At 41.0% G+C, this 22,226-nt stretch overlaps 2 protein-coding genes across 7 annotated transcripts in view; one reads left to right on the top strand and one right to left on the bottom strand.

Annotated features, from left to right (window-relative positions):
• LOC102211067 (aryl-hydrocarbon-interacting protein-like 1) overlaps positions 1-2,219 on the top strand; it is an 11,309-nt gene extending 9,090 nt beyond the window's left edge. Inside the window, exons 7-9 of the mRNA XM_013916132.1 lie at positions 4-36; positions 722-863; positions 1,471-2,219. Of these exons, the coding sequence (XP_013771586.1) occupies positions 4-36; positions 722-863; positions 1,471-2,204 (909 nt within the window). The 3' untranslated portion in view covers positions 2,205-2,219. The remainder of the gene's footprint in view (positions 1-3; positions 37-721; positions 864-1,470) is intronic.
• Positions 1,828-22,226, bottom strand: part of drp2 (dystrophin related protein 2) — a 175,447-nt gene continuing 155,048 nt past the window's right edge. Inside the window, exons 17-26 of one of the 6 annotated variants that reach the window (XM_005722946.2) lie at positions 21,364-21,475; positions 20,380-20,516; positions 19,119-19,184; positions 13,165-13,230; positions 12,313-12,345; positions 11,189-11,302; positions 8,663-8,915; positions 6,572-6,692; positions 6,347-6,433; positions 1,828-5,908 (exon numbers count right to left, since the gene is read on the bottom strand). In XM_005722946.2, coding sequence (XP_005723003.1) covers positions 5,889-5,908; positions 6,347-6,433; positions 6,572-6,692; positions 8,663-8,915; positions 11,189-11,302; positions 12,313-12,345; positions 13,165-13,230; positions 19,119-19,184; positions 20,380-20,516; positions 21,364-21,475 — 1,009 coding nt within the window. In that variant the 3' untranslated portion in view covers positions 1,828-5,888. Of the gene's footprint in view, positions 5,909-6,346; positions 6,434-6,571; positions 6,693-8,662; positions 8,916-11,188; positions 11,336-12,312; positions 12,346-13,164; positions 13,231-19,118; positions 19,185-20,379; positions 20,517-21,363; positions 21,476-22,226 lie in introns of all 6 variants that reach the window. The other 5 variants (XM_005722943.2, XM_005722944.2, XM_005722948.2 and 2 more) reach the window with 5 other exon arrangements.

Raw genomic sequence — 22,226 nt, 5'->3', positions numbered from 1 at the left:
GAGGCTATAGAATATGTGGACTGCCTTCAAAATAAAGTAAGTAATTGGTGATTAAGTGAGGGTTTGTAAAAGCGTTCAAGTAATTGTGTTGTCTTTTCCAGGCAATTGAATGTAAAATAGAGCTTTTTGTTGCGATGACAGTACCCAGATGGACATACCACATTAACAGCCACCGGTTCAATCCACTCAGTGTGATGAATAGTCGAACATGCCAGAGAGTAGTCTTGCTAAAGGACCGCGACTCACTGTGGCTTGTAAACTGTAATCATCTGTCATTGTTGCTTTTTTACTGAAGAGCAGCTGTGGCATTGTAGGTACGCTGGCAAAGTGAAGAGCAGAGAAAGTGCTCTGAAAATAACAGCTATCCACAGAGATATCACTGTCACACTGCTTGCCTGCTCTTCTTTTCTCTTTCTTAAACTCTCCTTTCTGCCACACCTCTGTGTCTAACTCCCTCATGCCTTTCACACACAACAAACTCTCCGCTGTCCTCAACCCACCCACTTCCATCTTTATTTCTCCTCATTCTAAATTCCTCTGCCTCCTCCCGGTATCATTTTCCACATCCGAGCTTTTTCGTCGTGCCTCCCAACGCTTTATATATTTGGCCCTGCCTTTGTTTCATCTTTTCAACATTTCTCTCGCCATCTATCACTACCACCTCCTTTGCCCTCACCCTCCCACCTACCCGGCTTTCATGTCCACTCTCTTTTCTCTGCAGGTGGATCAACAGGGTGAGGACTGGGATTCGCTGGAGAAAGTGCGTCTTCCTTTGACTCTTAATTTCAGCCAGTGCATGCTGGAGCTAAAACAATACCAGCAAGTTGTGGAGCTCAACACCAAGCTGCTGAAGAAACACAAAGGTAATATTAGAGTGAAAATTGAGTTTGGTATAGAAATAGATACTTGAGTATATAAATATACCCCGGTTTAGTGCGTACAGAAAAAAAAAAAAACAACCCCAAAAAACCTATCATTTTTAAGCTAAAAAATTTCAAGTTCTCCTGCCAGCCCTCAGCAAACACTCGCCTTCACAGTGCAACAAGCCTTGATCTTTGTGTTTACCAGGGAAAGAAGAAACCAAACATTCACAACCGCAAAGCTGTGTCTATCTTTTGTTCCCTCAGCTCCCACCCATGGACATCACAGTCAAAAATGAATTCATTGTTTTCTTTTTGTTTGTGCTATGATGAATTATTAACAGTTAGGGCGATCTGAAAAGGTTGTTTTATGCGTTTCTTTGCCGTTCATTTACTCCTCTCGTGCGTTCACCTCCTACTACATCTCCTGTCTCACCGCTGGCATTCAGTGTAGTTAACTCCTGTGGTATTCATTTTATCTTCAACTTTTACGGCTTTCCAGTTTTACTCTTGCCGGCCTACCAATCATTCTTACCTCCTGTTGCCTCTTGTGGTGTTTACGAGTCAATAGTATTGCCATTTATACTTATTCGCTCTCTTTTCTCAATAGGTAATTTCAAGGCAGTGTACCAGAGGGCTCGGGCTCATGCTGCTTTGTGCAATGAGGATGAAGCTCGAAGAGACTTTGATATGGTGGAGAAACTGGACCAGAAGTTTAAACCCTTTGTGCAGCAGGAACTGAGGAAGCTGGGCCAGAGCATGCGTTCTATGCATGCCAGTCAGAACAAGACTTACTGGGATACAACACAGGAGAAGTGGGGGCCCGGTGGGACCAAGCCCACGAGTGCAGCCAGAAAGAAGAACGTCAAATTTCCTCCAAAAGCCACAGAAGGAAAAGCTAAAGCAGATATTAATGTAGATAAGAAGACTGAAGACACTAAGAGCCAGGAGATGGAAAGCTCAGAGAAATGCACCCCTGTCGAGACAGAGGGGGTGGATGTTGCAGAAACAGGGAAAAATCCAGATGTGAAAGCAGAGCAGGGTAATAAAGAGCCAGAGCGTGGGAGAGCGAGTGGAGAGGGGTTAGATAATGAAAGTATAGAGAAGGCCGTGGTTCATGAAGCTGGGCTGGGTGTACCAGATAATCAAGCAATAGATAAAGATAGAGATCCTGCGCCCGCCAGCTCCGGCAAAGATAATGCAGCGAGCAAGAGATCAGTGCGCGATAAGGCGAGAAAGAAGGTAAAATGTCAATCAAGTGCTGCACCACAGCCAAAGAGAACAAACTCAGGGAACAAAGCCAACAGGGCTAAAACAGAAAAGGGTGGCACTGCATCAGAATAGACCAATGAGCCGTTTTTTCTGCGCTGAAGCAAAGGTTTAAGGTAGAAGTCGAGGGCAGACTGAATAACAGAGTCAGAAAAAAAATGACAAGCACACAGGCCTCACAATGGGACATACACAAATCCAAATATAAACACAAAAAGAAAAATTAATATAAAACAGCCTGTATTTGGCACCATTCTGAGTTAACTTTCATTATTCAAATCTCAAAGGGATAACTGCAGTCACATGAAATAAACAAAAAAAACAATAACACGAGCAGACAAGGAGTTTGCCAAATACAAACTTTTATTTCTGTACACAAAGAGTAGAAAGCAGCCAGTAACCCACTTGTTATTACAGTAAAAAGCCTTTCTTCAGAAACCCTTTTTTTTAATACAGATTAAAAACTCCAGAGAAAAGACAAAAAGAAGTGTTTTGAGTTCTGGACAATAAAACAGGAAATCAAAAGTGTTAAAGAAGTCAAACATTATGATTAATGAGGTATATTAATGGTGATTTAAAAGAACACACAAAGAAGAAAAACCTCATTTCATCAGAAAAAAAAAATGAGTGTGTTAGAGTAACAAACTTATATATGTTGCGTGACATACAAGCGCACGTGTCCTTGTTACATATTTAGATGCGTGTTGGTAAACACAGGAGGGAGGGTCTGACACTGAGGCGGCAGATTAATGACAGGGCCCGTGGAGCATGTTGGCAAGCTACATGCAGTAACAGAAGTCTGAGCAGTGATAGCGGTGTCCTCTGGGGGTGACTCCGGCTTATGTAGAGAACCTTTTTTCACCCGGCTTCAGTCATGCCACAGGGAGCAGTGTGTGTTAGTGTGTGTGGGGCAAAACAGGAAGCCACTAGGAGTAAAGAAATGTGCACACGGATGAGACCTCAGATGATCACACAGTCACGCATCATCATTTATTTGGATGGCGGTGTCGAGCAGCAGCAGAGTGAAATGTTGGGACAAACTGCGAATTGCAATGTAACCCTGTAGTATAACTACCTAGTCTATATGTTTGTGTCATTCTTTCGTCACTATATGGTGTTAAAATAAACATGACAACTGTTGATGTGCAGTCCTACTGGGGGGGTTGTCTCCCCTTCTTTTTCACAACCTGTCACTGCGCCATCATCTTGTGTACCCACATAGAAACGTATGGAGCAACTGAGAGCAATGGATAATCATCACTGTGTAATGAGATGTGTAAATACCAATACATAAACGTCTATGAATAAACATCGCTTGTCATGGCTTTTTTTTTTTTCTCGCACGAGCTGTGCAGCTGCTCTTTGTTCTGAGTTGCGAGAGCTTTAACAAAACAAATTCTCAAGCAGTGCTGATGCGGAGATGGGTTCAACAAATAGTAATGACTATCTTCAGCAGCTTAACAGTGGCAGGCTTCAGTGGAGGTGGACATGAAGAAAAGGAGAGCTGTGTTTGGGAACCAAGGGCCTCTCTTGCTTCCCTTAAGGCTATTAGCATTTGTATTATGAATGGCACATCACGTTTCCAACTTGCAAACCTGTGGAGCTTTGTCCTTGGGGGCAGTTCCCTAGCAACGGTATCAAAACTAACAGGCAACGAGTGCTGAGGAGGATGGTGTCAAATGTGAGTGCTATGTGCCTGGAGGAAGATCCCATAATGAATGCAGCACATGGGTTTTAAACTCATGTATGTGGGGTCAGAATGATATTTTTAAAGTTTAGCATGGATTCCTCAATGTATATGAGAATGGGGTGGTTTGAGTACGGAGAAACACACAGAACCACAGCTTCATTGTTTCAGGCAAACTTTAGTCCTGCTTCTGGAGATTTTGCTGTGGCAGGCACATCAAAGTGGATCTCTCCCACCAGCCCTCAAGCAATAAATGGATTGGTTTTTTTACGCCTTTCCTCTCTTGTCTCTTAGATCTTTACTCCCTCCAAGCATACCCGGCACCATGGGTTCACTCATACAAGCCTTATTTAACCGGTTTCACCCTATGGATGCTCACATGCTGTGATCCACACTTTTCCATTCCAGCTGTCACTTCCAATCAACCACAGGTCTGTCCGGGGACTGACAGACACTAGTGCACAAACACACTCCTGACGCAACCTCCTTCCCTGAATTTAAAGCATAATGAAAAAAGAAAGAAAACGTGGAGAAAGACTAACTCTTGTCTTTTATGGATTCAGCTCGGTTTTAAGGCATTAATTGACTGTGCTATGTTTAGAACAAAATGCACCCTATGAGCTTGATACGATGAGGGTGAAACTATATCAACGACACATCCTTTTGTAAATCTAAAAGCAATTAAGTATGCATTAACATGAGGGGAAATGACACATGCAGAGTCAGTAGCTACTGTTCTTTTCAAATCTACATGGAATGAAGGGATTATTAAGAATGGAGCTGGTGTGGGATTGAGTTATCTTGGTGTGCCTTATACCCCCCCCTGTAGTTTTTGGAATTAGCATATCGAGGGGTGGGGGAGCTTTAACTTTTAGGAGCTCCTTCCTTCTGTCTGCACATAGCAGGAGAACCCTAAGATCTCAGAGCAGTGGCATGCATGCTGATATTTATCAGCAGACATTTCCTAAACAAAACACAATCCCATTCACAAAATAAATTGGCTTACCACTGAGAACTTGTTTATATCCTTCAAGATGAAATAGATCTCCATTTTTATGAAATTGGCCTATGGTGTATTTCTGGCGATACATCACAGCACATGTTATCGATCATGCAGGGAGCCATTTGGTTATTTGTGCATAATGTGGGTGGATGCGTGGGGGCTATTGCAAATAGGGGTGCGTGTGTAGCAGCATACGTGTGTGCACATACACTGAGTGCAGTTAGTGCTCTATGGGTGTAAAGGGCTCACTTAGGAGAGGCAAGCAATGAGTACGACAAGCAGTGAGACAGGATTAGAGGAACACAGTGTGTGCATACAGAGGCGCTGTGCTAGCGGGCACTTTGGCTGTCTCAAATAAGTCATGGATTTAACTGATAATGTGTCATTCTGAAAAAGTAAATAAGCCCGTTGTGGGTGCTGTCAGCTCCTTGACAGTCTGCAGCACGCAGCCACATAAAATGTAGTCAGCCCAGTCCTGATCTAGCTTACACGGTTAAGCTTTAGCTCACCTCCTTGTTTCAAAATACAAAAATAACAACCATGACAACACATTCAGGAGGGGGGGGGGAAACACACACTGAAGATACAGGCATTTTGATAGAAACAATGGATGTCCTTCCTTTTCCCCTTTTTGCATTTTTTTGAGGTTCTTTTCACGGAAGGTCCGATTTGTGCTGCAGACTGATATAAAGCTTCCCACCTCTGAATGACTACACAAATACTGGTAAACACAGTGTCTTGGCTGGGCATTTTCCATCACTTTAGTCTCTCCCTGACCTGCTGCTAACATTAGTTTCCTTTGGCTCGTTAACATGGTGTCAGGCTGCGCCACTGAAGCTATGAAGCACAGCCTGGCCAAAAGGACATCAGCGTGAGCCTTTAGCAGTTTGCATGAAAAAGGCTTTTAGTGCACAAAATTCCAGTAGAGGGTTAGCTCTAAGTATCATTGCCGCTGCAGTGGTCACATGGCCTGGTGTACTGTGGCCTGACCTCAGCTGCATAGAGCTCCTCCCTCTGCCATCAGGCGTTCTTTCAGGCTTTCTTTCTGCTCCTCCAGGCACACTCAGGGTTAGATGTGTGATGTGGTGCCTGAGATTAGGATATAAAAGAGAATTTAAAGAAAAGAAAAGGGTTAACAAGTTTAGGAGCACATGCAAAGGACCAAGGAAATGTTCTTGGTTATAACTAAGAAGGCTATAATTATTATAATCCCTTTCTTTGTTCAAATTGCAGGCTTTGGATTGCCCAGCAAATTGCATTTTAAATGCAGTGGGGCACTGTGGCAAAGTGTGTGACAGTGACACGCTCTGTCTTTCTCTGCTGCAGTCGCCCTCTTATCTTACTTCTCCTCTCTGCCATTCAATCTTTCCATCCCTACCCCCTCCCCTTCTATTGATCCACACTAGTACATATTTGCTCTCCTCTCCATCTCTCACAGTCCCAAGGGCCATGGGGGGAGCAAAGAAGCTGTCTCTGAAGTGTGGAGTGCTACAGCAGCAAAGATCCATGTAGCCGAAACAAACTCACCAGGTTCTGAAGGGAAGACGTTTCTCAGCTGCTCAATGACCTCCTGGAGCTGCAGCACCGTGTCCTGCTCATGCTCCAAATCATCTCCTGCCACAAACACACACACACACACACGGATTCAAGCCGCCACAGAAAATGTTACTTCTCAGTGAAAAGATAAGGTTTTACATTTAGCATGCATGCATATGTCAAGCCCTCATCTTAGCCTGGCTGCATGTCACTGACCTGCTGCTTCAGTGTCTGTAGTCTCTCTGCTAGCTGGCTCCCCATGGTGTCCTCCTCCAGACACAGGAGAAGACAGGGTTGATGGTTCTGATCCATTGGCCTCTGAATCATCTTTGGGCTGCTTTTGGGAGAGACTTATTACCATTCTTTCTAAATAACCCCTCATTTCTATCATATTTCAGACATCAGAGTCATTTTGCCTTTCAGATAGCAATGAATGTGATGTTTAATGGCAGCCGGCAGTCCTCAAATGAGAACTCAGAGAAAAAATATTTAAAAAGGCAATTTTGCCCAACAGCTGTTCATCAGGTTACTGTGATTTGTGCTTTGATAGGTAGGTAAAAGCCAAAGGGAGTTGCACTGCACAGACAAGCATTGCAGAAAACAGACTGACACCACAATGGATGCCTCAATTCAGAATCAAAGGGGGATAGTGTAACTCTCGAAGATCTTATATGCAACATTCCCATGGTTCGTATTGTTTTTAGCAACACTGTGGCAATACTCCAGAGGTGAGTAAGTTCAGTAGCTGCTGCAAAACAGGAGTCTCTGTAGAGACTGGGAGGGATTCATACATATACTTCTAGAGACTAGAGACTGCAGATTCTACAGATTTTATTTTCTGAGGAAATGAAACTGTGATATAGGTCCACAGAGAAAAGAATTCAAATAGCTTTTTTCCCTCCCTTTATGTTTTTAACCCAGGAATATGTGCCTCTTGCTCTCTTTAACCTGAAGATGCAGATCCTGTTCCTGTTCTTTCTCCTACTGTCATTTATTCCCTTCATTTTCTCTTTATTCTGTGGCCTGAGTGTGCAGTTTAGATACTCCCACTGACAACAATTTATACATTGCCATTATAGTAACCAGTAACTGTGAGTGTCAGCTCCCACTCGCCTATCTCTTTGCCACACCTTTCCTTTACACCGCAGTAAATCCTTTTATATGACGCTCCAGAGTGTATTAAGGCTTATCCTCTTTCTTAACTCCTTCCATACTGTACTTCTTTGTACTCCCATTCCTTCTTTTAAATGAACACTGTGTGCCTTTTTGTACTTTTATAAGTGTATTTCAAGAACTTTGCTATCTGCTATCTGTGCTGTCTGTGAGGAATACAAATATTGAAAACTGGTGAGGTTAAATTTCCCTCTGTGCCCCTTTTTTTTAAACTGCAGCTACAGAAATCTGCAAGAACTATACAGTGCTGTGCCAAAATATTTGTCCTCTATCCAAAATATCCAAACCTACCTAATTGTCCCCTAAACCTAATAACTGGTTGTGCCACTCTTGGCAGCAAGAACTGCAATCAAGTGCTGGTGATACCTGGCAATGAGTCTTTCACATCGCTGCAAACCACTCGTCTTTGCAGATTTGTTTTAATTCACACACGCTGGAGGATTTTCAAGCATGAACGGCCTGTTTGAGATCATGCCAAACATCTCAGTCTGATTTAAGTTGGGAATTTGACAAGTCCACTCCAAAACCTTCAATTTTTCTTTTTTAACCATTCAGATGTGGACTTGTTAGTGTGTTTCTGATTATTATCCTGCTACATAACCCGACTGAACTTGAGCTGGCAGGACATTCTCTTTTGGGATTTTCTGGTAGAGAACAGAATTCCCGGGCCTTCCACAAAATCCAGCTTTTGTCTCATCAGCACACAGAATATGTTCCCAAAGATCTTCACTTCAGTCTGTTAGACAGATTCTGTTTAAGCTTTTTGTGATTCAACAGGTCTGTCAGTAATGAGACCTGGGCGTGGCTATAGTTCAACTGAACGCAGCTTTCCAAAAAATGTGGTTAATCACAATTCATTCTTGATTTAAGGAGGGCAATTTGTTTTTCACGTGTGGCCCGGTAGGTTTGAATAGCTTTTTTCCTAAATTCATTTATTTTACATTTACAGCGATAATCTTTGTCTAATATAATTTTTTTTTAAAGATCTGCACCTAAAGTATTTGCCTGTAAAACCTAGTTGGTAGACTTAGAAGTACACATAAAAACATACAAGTATTGTTTTTAAATAAATAAAATCCATTGTAGGAACTGTTCATGTCCTTTCCAGGCCTCCCTCAGAGATGTACCGCTGACCTGTAGCAGTAGCTCCCTGAGCCGGCGCAGCTGGGACTCGAGCTGTTTGTTGTGGTCCTCCAGGATCTGCATACGGGTCTCCAGGCGAGTCTTGTGTTGCCGGAGGACCCGTGCTTCAGCCAAGAGCTCCTCGTCCTGCTGCCCTTCCGCTGTAGGTGAACCGAGACCTCCTTCTCCAGCCTCAGTCAGCATGGGAACTGATGCCGCCTCTTCGTGTTTCCACTTAAGCCGCCTGTACTCGCTCTGCAGCACCCTGAGGACCAACAGATGGAGGAGAACAGTCAAGGCAACTTGTTGGTGCAGCAAGCAAAACATCAACTTAGAGAATTATACTGACGCAAACAGAAACGCATTATAACCTGACATTTGTATTTATGAGACAAATAATTTGAATGATTTACTAAATACCAACACATTAAACAATCAGTACTGCAGGATCCTAATGTATTATTGATGACTAACCACATGGAGTGCAATCTTCATTTTTAATAGAAGCCTTTCATATCACATATTTGTATGGTGCTGTGAATATTCAGTGGCTTTGTGTGGTGATTCGCTATTAAAACTGTTTATAGACTTGTGATGCATTGTTAATTGATTTGGCTGCTGGAAAATGATCGTCACAACATACTGGTCTATTTAATTGCAGAATTATCTGTAACTATCTCTTTGGAAAAGAAAATGTAATAAATAAATAAAATAAAAACAAAAACCAGAAAGTCAGGGTAGCTGTTCTAATGAATGGTGGATGGTCAGAGGTTGAGCAGCTCGCCATGGCATTCATATACCCAGATAAGGTATATGAAATATAGGGCTATCACTGAATTACATGTAAATGTAATTTTGTATTTTTTTTTTCAAAAACTGATTCACAGTCATTTAATGAAATTCATGTTTTCATACATATTAAATCTTCCTGTTAAAAAGGATGTTTTTTCTTCCCACTATTGTCAGAGGGAAGTGCTTGGGTTTTTCAGTTTTCTTTGTATTCTTGTAGGGTCTTTACTTTTGGCACTATATAAATAAAATTCAACTGAACTGAACTGAATTGAATTGATCATTTAAGTCAGCGGTCCCCAACCCCCGGGCCTCGGACCGGTACCGGTCCGTGAGTCGTTTGGTACCGGGCCGCAATAGTTGAGGCTCAGGTGTGAAATGTATGGTTTTCAGGGTTTTTATCGGTTTTCGGCGTTATTTTGTTATAGTTTTTATCGTTTACTTGGCTTTCCTTGGTCTTTTCACGTGTGTTATGAATAAATTTTCTTTTTTTCGGTACCGGTACTAGTTTTATTTTGTTGTATTTATCCGCGACACCTTAAAGGCCGGTCCATAAAATATTGTCGGGCATAAACCGGTCCGTGGTGCAAAAAAGGTTGTGGACCGCTGATTTAAGTGATGGTTCTTGAATATAGGTGGTTGTACCACTACATTAAAAATCATAAAATTTCAGGTAAATTCTATCTTATATTAGATAAAAGCACATGTCCATCTCTTTATAAAGCTAAAAAAAAAGGTTGGGGTTTTTTTGGGTTAAAGAGACCCAAAATAAGTTCTTAATTTATTTATTTATTTTTACTAATTTATTGTTCTGTTATAAGCATCAGAAAAACCACTAAACAGCCCAATAAAATAAGCTAAAGCAACCACTTTAGTCATTAATAAGCACAACAGAGCCCGCTATAACAAGAGACACACTTTGTAGAAAAACTGAACTAGGTCAAGGTTTCAGACACCCAAAGGGCACAAGTGTGTGTGTAGCTGTGTTTTGCTGTGTGTCTAGAAAGGTCACAACCAAACTGAGGACAAGGGAAATGTATTCATATGAGTCATTCAACTAAAGGATGCCTCTGGTAACCAATTAAGTGGAAAGGAAAAATGAATTTGCTTCATTTATGGAAAATATCTGCCCCTGTAGTAACTAAAATCTAATTCAAAAGCATTAACATCTTGTGTTTTAGATATGTTTTACACTTAAAGCCAAACAATTCATAATAGACTCTTTGTTTTTCTTGTGCAGGACAAACTGAAGGTTGACATATGAGTGGTTCCATGTTACCAATATGTGGTTTTACAAGCTTAACGCTCAGGTATGCGCACAGAAAATGCTGCTTTTTTTCGTTTTCTTCAGGCAGTTCAAAGGATTTAGAGTATGAATGTGTTTATTCACTGCAGGAGGTTTGCAAATGACAGCAGACATACTGAACCGAGTGTAATACCTCTAAATAAACACGCAAACATACTTGTGTAAAATGCTTCTGGGGAGCTTTACTTATAAACACTGAACGTTAAGCCAAACTTTAAGGTTTCTGCAGCAAACGTTATTTTTATCTTAGCCTCGATCATATCTAAAAGCAAATCAGATCAAACACCGTTTCAAATGTTTAAAATTCCGTGTTTGGATGTGATGCAACTGGTGTTGAAATATGTCTAAAAGATGGGATTCTGGAGGATGTATTGTGCTTGAAAACACATGAATTCTAAAGAATGACGAGAAAGTTCTAACAGCTTTATTTCCTGGCTACAGACCTGTTCTCGTTCTCCAGGCGGGCCAGGGTGCATTGGAGCTGCTCCTTATCCTGGTGTTCCAAATGTGCCAGCAGCATGTGCTGTCCACAGGGTGAGTCATGGTCCAGGGCTGGGCTGGAGTGACGCAGGAGGTACTGATCTTCATCCCTGAGTCCCCCACACAGGAGACAGCACACTGAGCCACCAGCACACAGCCACCAGCAGCACAAAGCAGAACCAAGAGCATGGGAGAGCAGACAGGCCAAAGCAAAGCAAGGCAAGCAAGACAGGAAGGCATAACAGGACGAGACACAATGAAACCAGACAGGATACAGCGGCTTGGAGCAGTGTGCCAGGTTCCCAGTCCAAACATTAAATGTTCTGCAATAAAACTTGCTCACCAGACCATTTAACACCTACTCACATTTATTAAAAATGGAAGGTACATCTTAAGCTGCACAATATATTGCTCAGATATTAATGTCCAATAACATTTTATTGGCACTGGAACAAAAACGTAATGTTCAAATCTATGATAACATACCTAGGGCTAATAAACGATAAATGGATATGTCTTGTTGTCAGTTTATGTTGCAATAATGCTATTGCCCAGGCAAACCACTTTGTACAGCCAAAGTTAAATGAGAGGCATTCATATCAAGGAAAGACATGACGCCTGAGCTGAGTTACTCTGATACTCTGATACTTAACCTTCAGGTGCATTGATGAGACAATGTGGGTCTAAATGACCCAACTCATATGTGCTTGGGCTTAGTTGACTTGCATGCCTGTTACCTGACAACATTAAACTGCGATTAATATATACAGGTGGAGGTAAAAGCCGAGCATGCAGGAATGGTGGTTCAGGACAGTAAACAGCAGGATGCCAAGCACACACCAGCTGGAAGCACCGATAGCACAGAGCCGTGCAGCAGGAAAAAAGTAAAAAAAAAAAAAAAAGTGAAGCATTGACAGACAGAAGGACGGGTGTGCAGAATAAGAACAAGAAGATACAAGGGCACAAAAGCTGGAAGCAACACAGCTGCACATGAGGGGAAGAAGTGAAATGCCATGCATACAAACACACAGGCACAGAATAATCCAGAGACAGAGTGTAGATGCAAAAACTATATGCATGTATATACATTTGTGTGACACAGCTCCATCCAAGCAACACACTAGATGCATGCACATAGCAACAAAGACAATGAACGCAGGTTTGATAAGCAGAAATATCAGTACTGAAAAGTTTTTGGCTTCCAAGTCTTTTACTTCTCTCTGAGTTTAAAACAAGCTCTTAATGTATCATCAGTCACATCACTCTCTGAGAGCAGACTAACACAAAACACATGTGGAAAGGTACAATAAGCACACTTCACACTGCACTCACACACATTACACAGACCTCTAAAGTGTGTATGTGGCAAAGCTACAACCTTAACTTTAAAGCAGAACCATCTCAGAGAAGGAGGAAATGGCTGACAGCCAACAGCGATGTCAACAAAATAAGACATGGACACACAGAAAATCATGATCTCAAACAACCCTAACCACTCTCTCCATGTGGCACTTTCTCAGCTTTCCACAATGAGGACTGGCTGCCTCATTCACATCAAACATCCTTATTCCTCTCACTGCTGTAACCCCGCCACTGCCAGCCACTCAGCCAGCTTCTGCAGGCACTCACACATACGCTTTGTGTATCTACACACAGCCACAGACCTTAATCGCAGCGGGCATGTGTATGATGAATAGAAAGTGTGTGCACACTGCTTGCTGTGGGTCATTTTCATTATGTGGCTGACTATGCGGTTACCCAATTTTACCCAAAGAGCTGAACATACATGTACAAGTCCGTGCACACAAACAAACGCAGAGACAGTCGAAGCATCGCGAGAAAAGAGTGTACACACAAAACGCACACATAATCCCTGTGAAAGGCTGTGCTTGTAACGACAGGGTTTGTAGGGTGGGGGTGGGGGTGGTGGCATACTCACAGGCTTTCATCAGGAGACAGACTATCCGTGAAGAATGAACAATTCTGGCTCTCCATTTCCGCCAATCTGTATGTATACAAACACACAAACGCACACACACGCACACCAAGGACAGGATGTCAAATATACACGCAGTTGACACAGGTACACAAACACCCAAAAGAGAAATATTGAGTGAGATCAGTAAACTTAATGAAAAAGGAAAAGCAAGACATTATGTTTATTGCCACACACACTGAGAAAAAATATATTTCATCAAACACAAGCTTTAAACAAATAATCAAAACTTATTTTAAGCTGTGCATGTGGGACCTCTAGCCTGGATAGTAAGGTGCGCAGGGGCATTTGACTAACAAGACTGCAGAGTGGCAAAAATAGAGTAGAGTAAAAGCTATAAAAATATCCACAAGGAGCATGCATAAAACTTTATTGTACATTGTCTACTCGCATACAGGCAATAAAAAAACCTTTTAGAAACGTGCTACTGTCCAGCACCACAGACAGCATCAGCGGTGTGTGTAAGGCCACAGTGTGTCAGGTGCTCTGTGGTTTTTCAGCACCAAGGACAGCGCTTCCCTTCTGCATTATATCCTGCTGACTGTCAGCTACACTGTACTTGCTGCTCTGTAAGCTGTTTTACTACAACACCAAATAAAATGTGCTGTGGCAGGGCAAAAAATGAAAAGAAAAGAACATTAGGTTTCTTATTTTTAATGGAATACATAAGAAAATTGGGTCCTACAGAAATCACAGCAAGATGGGCAAGGCAGGGGCAGGTAGACCCAACAGGTAGGTGAGTGTACCTACTGTGCAATTAACAGGCTAACATGTCTTTGAGTACTGCAAGATTCTGAACAGCATTTTCTGGGGAAAAAAGAAAGAGCAGGACTGTGCATGACAGGTTGCTACCACCGCTATATGTCGTAGATTGAAATCAATAATTAAATATAATGGTTAACATGCATTCTGCTTAGAAAATTAATAATACCAAAAACATCACTGATAGATAGAATGTTTACTGTAATCTCAGTGTGATACTATTTTTAATATACACCTATAGTACTGCATAGAAAAGTTTATAAAAATGACTTCTTGCCTTCCATAACACATTTACAACAATCAATAATTTTTAAATGGTTTATTAATGTTCCATATTGTACACATCAGCATAAGAAAATAAGTAGCTCAAAAAAATTAAAAAATAGGTGCTTTGTGCCCCATCTTCATCTCTTACAAGCAGCACACACTTTAAAACACAATTGTATCCACTCTTTCCCACACATTATAAAAATATGTAGGAAGATGTGATATAAATAAGATGCATGCATGAGCTGGCTGCATGAAAGTGGAAACACCAGAAAGTCAATTCATCACAAGCAGCTGCAGTCTGCTGAATATCAGAGGGTAATGACTTATAATAGCGATCCATGATTAAAGGGTGGGTTGAAATCGGCGGTCAAACAACAAAGTTGTTATTTGCACCGCAAGCGTCGCTGCAGCTTTAACCTCTTTAGCTTTGTCCTTCAAGTCAGGATATTAATCATCATGAAGAAGCAGCCCACTGATGCAAATGTGCTACGAGTCTTGTGCCTGCCCACATAAATACACACAGATTTGCCACATTAAAATAGTCTTCTTCACACACCGACACGCTACATGCTGAGTCATCTTTCGCAGTGTGTGGTCAGGTGAAGGAGTGAGGGATGGTAGAAGTGGGGATGAATGAGGTAGAGGTTGTCAGGTGCATCCACATAAGATTCCATTTCTCTCCAGTTTTCTATGAGACCATAATACTGAGAAATGCAGGATTTATCCATGGCCTGTTACAGGAGGCCCAGCCTGTGAACCCGACCGCTCGTAATTCAGCCTGCAACACTATTCATCACAAAACCGCCGCAGACCTCACGCTTCAGTCAGGAACAGCAGCAAAGGAGACAAGAAAGAGCAAAAAGAAATAGGAGACAGTATTGTTCAAGTTTCTTGTGCTTACATGTGTTTTAGCCTCATGAATTAATGTAAAAAAAATAAGAAATAAGAAATGTGAGCAAAGGGCCAAGGGCTGGAGAAGAGGGATACTATGGTTTAGAAAAATCTTATCTTACTTTCTTTTTTTAATGTAACAAGTTTTTTTTTTATTAAAGACCCCACTGCTTTCATCACAGCAGTGGCGATGATGAAAGAAATAAAGTCCTCATATCAATATTAACAGATTTTAACAGTTTAATAACTACTGAAAACTAGAAATAATCCTTAGCGAAAGCGACAGACCTCATGTCTGTTGCACAGCATGTAAAAACGAGTTACAACCAGAGGGGAACTGAATGGCAATCCACGCCTCCACACACTCATACACAAGATATGCACTAATATTGAAATCTTAATCTTATATTAACATTCATATTGTTATATTACTGTTCATATTGTTTATTGCACTTTCCTGTGCTATGAAATTGCATGAAATTGAATTGAGAGTGAGAGAGGAAGTGCGAGAGGAGGAAGCAGATGCACTGTGTTTTTTACTGACTGTTCTAACCTGAAACTTCAAGTACGCTTCCTCTGAGATGACTGTAGAATATGCGGCATGGATTGTGTTTTTATCATTTTGCTTTTTTTCAGAATTTTGTTTATTTCTATGTTTATTGTAGTAGAGTAAGCCATGGGCAAATCTTCATCTGCAGTCCCTGGCCATGTTTTTAAGGTTGTCATTTGTGCTTAGAAACATATAATCATTTATATGCTGATGAAAGAGCGCACTCTTGTCTTGTTTTGCCGTGCAGTTGGTGGTTTTGTGTTCCATCCCCCCCCCACACACACACACAATATGCCATCATAAAGGAAAAAATATTAGACAAACTGAACTGACAGAGATTTTATCCAAACTTGAAACTGAAAATTCAAAGAACTCAAATAAGAACAATTTCCCCCTTTTATCTTACATTAACTGACAGTAAAAGTAAGGAAGGAAGTAAAAAAAAAAAAAGGTAACGGAGAATGAAATAAAGATCTCCTCTTGCTGCCAGAGTACAAATAAAATAACACCACCACAATAAAGCGTGTCTACTCTTATTATGATGGTGCTCAGATGATGCTGGAACATACGAGTGGGCTTACACAGTTCTCCTTTTTGTGAATAAATGTGCGACTGCCTATTCTCATTTAGAGCCATTTGCAATTCTTTATAATTCATTGCGTTCTCATTTGCCCATTCATTCATGCACAGTCCCAAACATATGCAGTGAATGCAATGGCCAGAGCATTGAAACCACTGGCGTTGCCGTTGCTCGTCTTGCTGAAGACATCTGTATACGTGCATGGCATGAATTACCATGTATATCACTCCCAACACACCTGCCTTATATATTATTTACAGGTAGAAAGAAAGGAGAAGGAAGGGAGCAATCTTGTTGCTAATGTATGAATAAAACAGTCACCATTGCCATACATAAGTTCTGTCTACTTGTTTTTTTTTGATAGTTCTCAGTGAGAACATATGAGTCAGCTCACTGCTGTCTTTTTTCTTCTGTCGAACTGTAGCACCATCGATTTAGAAGCGTTTATCATCCCTTATAATTCATTCATTTTTTCCTTTTGCCCATTCACTCATGCACAGACAAAAACATAACAGGAGACCTTTAAAACATTTTGGGGTTCATTTTTCTTGCTCAGATCCCATCAATACATGTGGATGGAAAAAGCTGAAAACCCCCCGCATTAGTATGTAATTCACCAGAGCTAACAAAGGGCTCGAGATGGCAAGTTGGGCAAAAACACCTCTCGGATTTGAACTCAGTAAAACTAAATTGTACAAAGCTATACAGCAATCAGTTTTTTAGTGCTTACCAATAAACCTACACTTAAAACGTTCATGTTACAACAATGAAAAACACCTGGTGTGTAATATTAAATGGTTGATAAGATAATGATAACACCATAACAGCTTGACCCATTTGTGTGGATATAGCGTTAGACATATAAACATCTGTGTAAAGAATTGTATTCACTGTTGAACACATTTAGGAATAATTTGTAGAAAGGTTTTTGTTATTGCAAATAAACAAATTGATGCTAGTAATGAGTGTTGCACATGTATTGAAAGTGTTATGCAGCTTTTAGTGCCTCTGTGCTGAAACCAAGCACCACAATGGGGATGAAAGGTGATTTAAGTGACTTTGAACGTGGTATGGTTGTTGATGCCAGATAGGCTGGTGTAAGTATTGCAGAAACTGCTGATATACTTGGATTTTCCCCACGCAACCATCTCTAGGGTTTAAAGAGAATGGTCTGAAAGTAAGAAAAATATCCAGTGAGTGGCAGCTCTCTGGGCAAACATGCCTTGTTGATATCAGAGGTCAGAGAAGAATGAATAGACCTCTTTGAGATGTTATAAAGACAGCAATAACTCTAAAGAACTGCTTGTTACAACCAAGGTATGAAGAAGAGCATATCTGAATGCACAACCATACTAAGTATTATCTTAGTACTGCTGACAATGAGTTCACTGTACTCAAATGACCTTCACAGCCACCAGATCTCAGTCATAGATCATCTTAGGGGTGTGGTAGAGCTGGTGACGTGTGAACCTATCATGTCAATATGGATCAAAATCTCTGAAGAATGTTTCCTTGCTGAATATTTGCCACAAAATGATTAAGTAAGTATGGAGACAATGTGCGTCGTGTACTACTGAACCACATTATAGTGTCTCATCAATATGAGACACTATTTATTAATTTGAAAGATAAATCATTTAACTATTTTGGGACTCCATTGCTGCAAAATGGTCAAAGGTGAGGGCCCAAAGTCATTATTTTATATGCAGAAAACAGACATGAGAAACATATATAGTTTAAAGACATGCAAAATTATTATGTTACAATGAAACAATGTTTGCTTCTGAGAAAATGTTTCCAACTGTGCACATTTTTCTAAAATATTCTCAGGAGATTGAAAATTTGCAAATAAATGTGTCTTACTTTTACCAAATTAGATTGTTGTCTGAGGTACATGACCGCTTTCCCCACTTTCTTTATTTGTTGTTTATTTCTGTGATAGTGGCAGCTACAGAATGAAACTACTTGAGACCAATATGACTGAACAGCCTTTTCAGAAAATTGTAGCATGACTGAAAACAAATTATTGAATCCAAGATGACAAAATAGAAAATATGTTAAAGAATAAGAGAAAAGGGGTTAGATACCTATAAAAAGCAGCAAAATAGGGTGGAGACAAAAGAAGAGAGAGATTGCAGATAGCAAAAGGAAGAAAAGGGGCAAAGAAGATATAGGAGGAGGGAAAAGGGAAGAGATAAAGGGGACAATTGTGCTTGTTTTCTCTTTGGTGCATATTCCCTATGTTTTGGCAGTGTGTGAAGCAGTTGTGTGTAAGAGCCTAGGGGAAACAATACACAGTGGCACACTTACCAAAACACACACACATATACACACACACACGTGCATGCACACTGCACTGTGGGCAGAGCTGCCAGGAGTGTGGGAGTCCAGTGGTGTGCCCTGTATGCTGTCAAACAGACACTAAGCCACACCGACAGCTCCCAGGTGACCAATGGGCTCACTGCCCCAGTAAGTGACAAGCTGCTAGGCACGCTGAGCCCTGCTGACCTCTACACACACATACACACACACACGTACACACAATGGTCACAAACTTCACTGTGTTTGTGTGGCGCATAAGAGTGAAGGAAACCGCTGGGTAATACAGCCTCTATCCTAGCTGGAGTACAGTGCACAACGCAGACAAATCAATACCTCAATTAGAGTGTGGCAAAGACTAAAGGGTGAGAGAACAGAAAGGGGAGAAGAAGAGGGAAAAGTGGGGTGGAGTGAATGTATGTAAGGGGGTGGGCGGGAAGGAGGTGGTTGATTTGGAGAATGGAAAATGGCAGGAGACTCTGTAGTAATGATTTGATAGATAGCACAGTGCAGAAAGCCACATACCTGCTGGCATAATGTTCAATCCTGCTGTGTGTGTCTGCATGGGGCAGCTTGGGCGAGGAGCACGGTCTGGGAACAAAAGGCGCCACCGTCAATACTTCACAGATGCAATTTTTAACTCTTTCAAAACATGAATGTGTGGCTGCAGAAAAGCAAAACTGAAAAATTTGCATTCTACTACTACTACTACCACTGCAACAAACCAAAGAGACTTCAGGAAAAACTTTATTTAGGGAAGCACAAAGGGATTCTGACAGAGGTCCGGTGATTTTACAGGAAGAATGTGTGATGGTTTTGAAAGCCATCATTTCTGGCTTGTGAGTGGGCTGCATAAGTAATGAGTTGATCAGAAGATTAGGAGCGAGGACATCTGTATAGTAAGCTCTTTTTAACAAAATGGCTTTATGCACTAAGAATCTTGAGTATGTGAAGGCACAGCATGATGTTGATCATAATGCTGCCCTAAATTGAGGGGTACAGAAAAAAAGCCCATCCTGACACGTAATGAAAGCTGCTGCATTTATTCGTTGAATATATTTCATCACTAAATATGAAGGTCAAGCATTGTTTCCAATTATTTTTCCATTTTGTGCCCCAGGCAAATTTATGGATTAGTATGTTTTTATGTATTATAATTATATGCTGCTGCAAAATGACATTGCCGAGATGTAATCTTCAACCAAAAGCACTTTATCATATGACTGAGATCTTAGCTGGAAAAAGGCAATTTAATGGTCTTCACTTTGTCTGACGAGGGCAGGCTTAATGTCGCAAGGTCAGGACCATACCTTTTTAATAAGCTCCTATTATAACCATATACTGAATCTTTAGCTCTAGCTCATTGTTAGTTGGCAGGACAGATATTCCTTTATCCTTATTTTTCGGACATTTATAAAATAGTCATAAAAGATGACCATAAAAATGGGCCAAAACCTGGACCCATAATTGTGTAAATCATCCTGGGTACATCGTAGCCTGAAGCAATGCTTCACGATGATCTAATGGATGCTAGTCTCATTGCCTGTTTCCCACTTTAAATGAGACTCAGTCATGTGAACAGTGCTCCCGAGCCAGAATGAGATCACAGGACTAACATTATTTTAATCCTGAACACAGAGCTTTCTCTTTAACCCATCTGAGTGAGTCAGCATGATAATTAGCCTGCAACAGCAGGAGTATGTATGGGTGTAACAGTGAGTCAGTGAGGGACAGATGACAGGAGAGAGATGACTGTGTTCTGTGTGTGTTTATGTGCAGGACTCACGTCTCTGAGGTATCAGCTTCCAGCACTGACTGCACTGGCAGGTAACCTCTCTGCGGGTGCTTCGTGAAGTACTGCTTTGATCTGAACTTGTTCTTCAGAGTCTTGGCAAAGTCCCTCATCTTTTCTCCTGAGGTTGTCTGTAGTGTGATTTAGGTGCACATGGGGTAAGTGGGTAAAGTTGAGGTGATGGGTGGGAGACAATTTATACAACTTTAGTTTTCTTGGAAATGTTGCGTTCTCCAACATTACCTCATTTAAAATGTATCCAGTCTGCCTTGAAGCCGGTTTGTTTTGACTTTACCAACTTTTTTCCACACTGTGCTTTTTCATTCAGTTTCTACTGCTGTTCTCTGTCGATCCTTTATATTTTGTCTAAACCCTTGCCTCTTTTTTCCCCCCCTCTCTGATTCTCTTTCCTACTCTCTCAATCAGTGTAGAAATCTATGGGCGCCTGCCTGCCTAGCTGGTGGGAAAAAAACTGCAGCTAGCAAACATAAAATATTGTCCACTGAGAAAAAAAACACATTGTACGGATGGCCCTTTGCCATATTTTGCAGCTTGGAATTGATTAAAGATTTAATCTGGCACCATCTCAGTACACTCCAGCACTCCAGCAACAGTGCAACAGCTACTCATTTAGAATGAACTCGACTTTGGACAATGTACATGCACTCGTTTAAGACTTTGGTCTTATTGGAGTTTTGTGCTCCAAATCCCACTTTATGTGCACCGTTCAAGCCAAAAGGATATTGCTGCTGAGTAGTGCTCAGTCTCTGCATACTACAGATAACTATAAGGATATGTAACAGTATTATAGATGATAGAGTCTGTACAGTGGAAAGGTGCCTAATCCATGTCTGGCAGCAGAAATCAGGAGACAGGAGTACATTTTTTTCCCTTTTCGTTGGAGTACAGCTGGGCTCTATCCATCACTAGGAACTTGAATTTGTATTCCGTAAGAGCACTAGCTAATGTTTGTCTTACTGGTGTATAGTACTCCATGATGGGGTAGTGCAGCTTCTTTCCCTTGGTTGTGCGTCCGGTTAGAAAACATGTCTGGCAGATGTCCACATTGAACTGCTTCAGACTGCGATACCTGTCAAGATCAATATAAAAGAGAGGCTCAACTGATGTTTGCAAGAGAACCAGACAGAGTAGAGTGGCTCAGTGTGTGTAGTTGTGTTATCCTGCTGTTGGGACATAAATCTGTTTACGCCGTCACGCTGAGACCTTTTGGGGTTTTTCTTCAAAGTGACAAAAAAAAAACAAGTGCAGAGAAAATAATGGTTTGTGTGTCTAATCTTATCTAAATAAGACGAATGATGCATTCAAATTGCTTTCAGTTTTGTGCTTTGTGTATGAATGTGAAATAGTAACTGCTATTATTACATATAGACGTGCACATACATCACTTATATTCTTCACAACATTTGATGAAAATAAACAATATTAATACGCAGAGAGACTTCAAACGACATCCTGCATTATATTAATTTTTTGGGCCAGTTTTGTTCAGAAACCTTCAAGCGTGATGCTAATACTATAGTATCTGCAATGGAGTGTGCAGCTTTTCCTCATTATCTCTCATCATTTTTATTATAAACTAGATTTTCCAGCATTTCCATTCTGAAATGGACTTTTAATTCTGTAATAAACTCAAGTTTAGAATTTGTAGGTAATAAAGTGCAAAAAGATCCTATGGTGATTATTTTAGATATATCAGAGGCACTGACCACATGCAGGCTCACAAAGCAGAGTTCAATATAGTTTGGTGTTAAAGTTTTTGGTGTCGGTGGTGTATGGTTGTTGCACAGGTTGTTGGGCAAGGATGCTAGAACCAACATATC

This window comes from Pundamilia nyererei, unplaced genomic scaffold (genome assembly GCF_000239375.1).
Source record: "Pundamilia nyererei isolate P.nyererei 1_Seehausen unplaced genomic scaffold, PunNye1.0 scaffold00008, whole genome shotgun sequence".
NCBI lineage: Eukaryota > Metazoa > Chordata > Actinopteri > Cichliformes > Cichlidae > Pundamilia > Pundamilia nyererei.
Note: the sequence above shows the minus strand (reverse complement) of the source record. Positions and strands in the feature narration are given on the sequence as shown.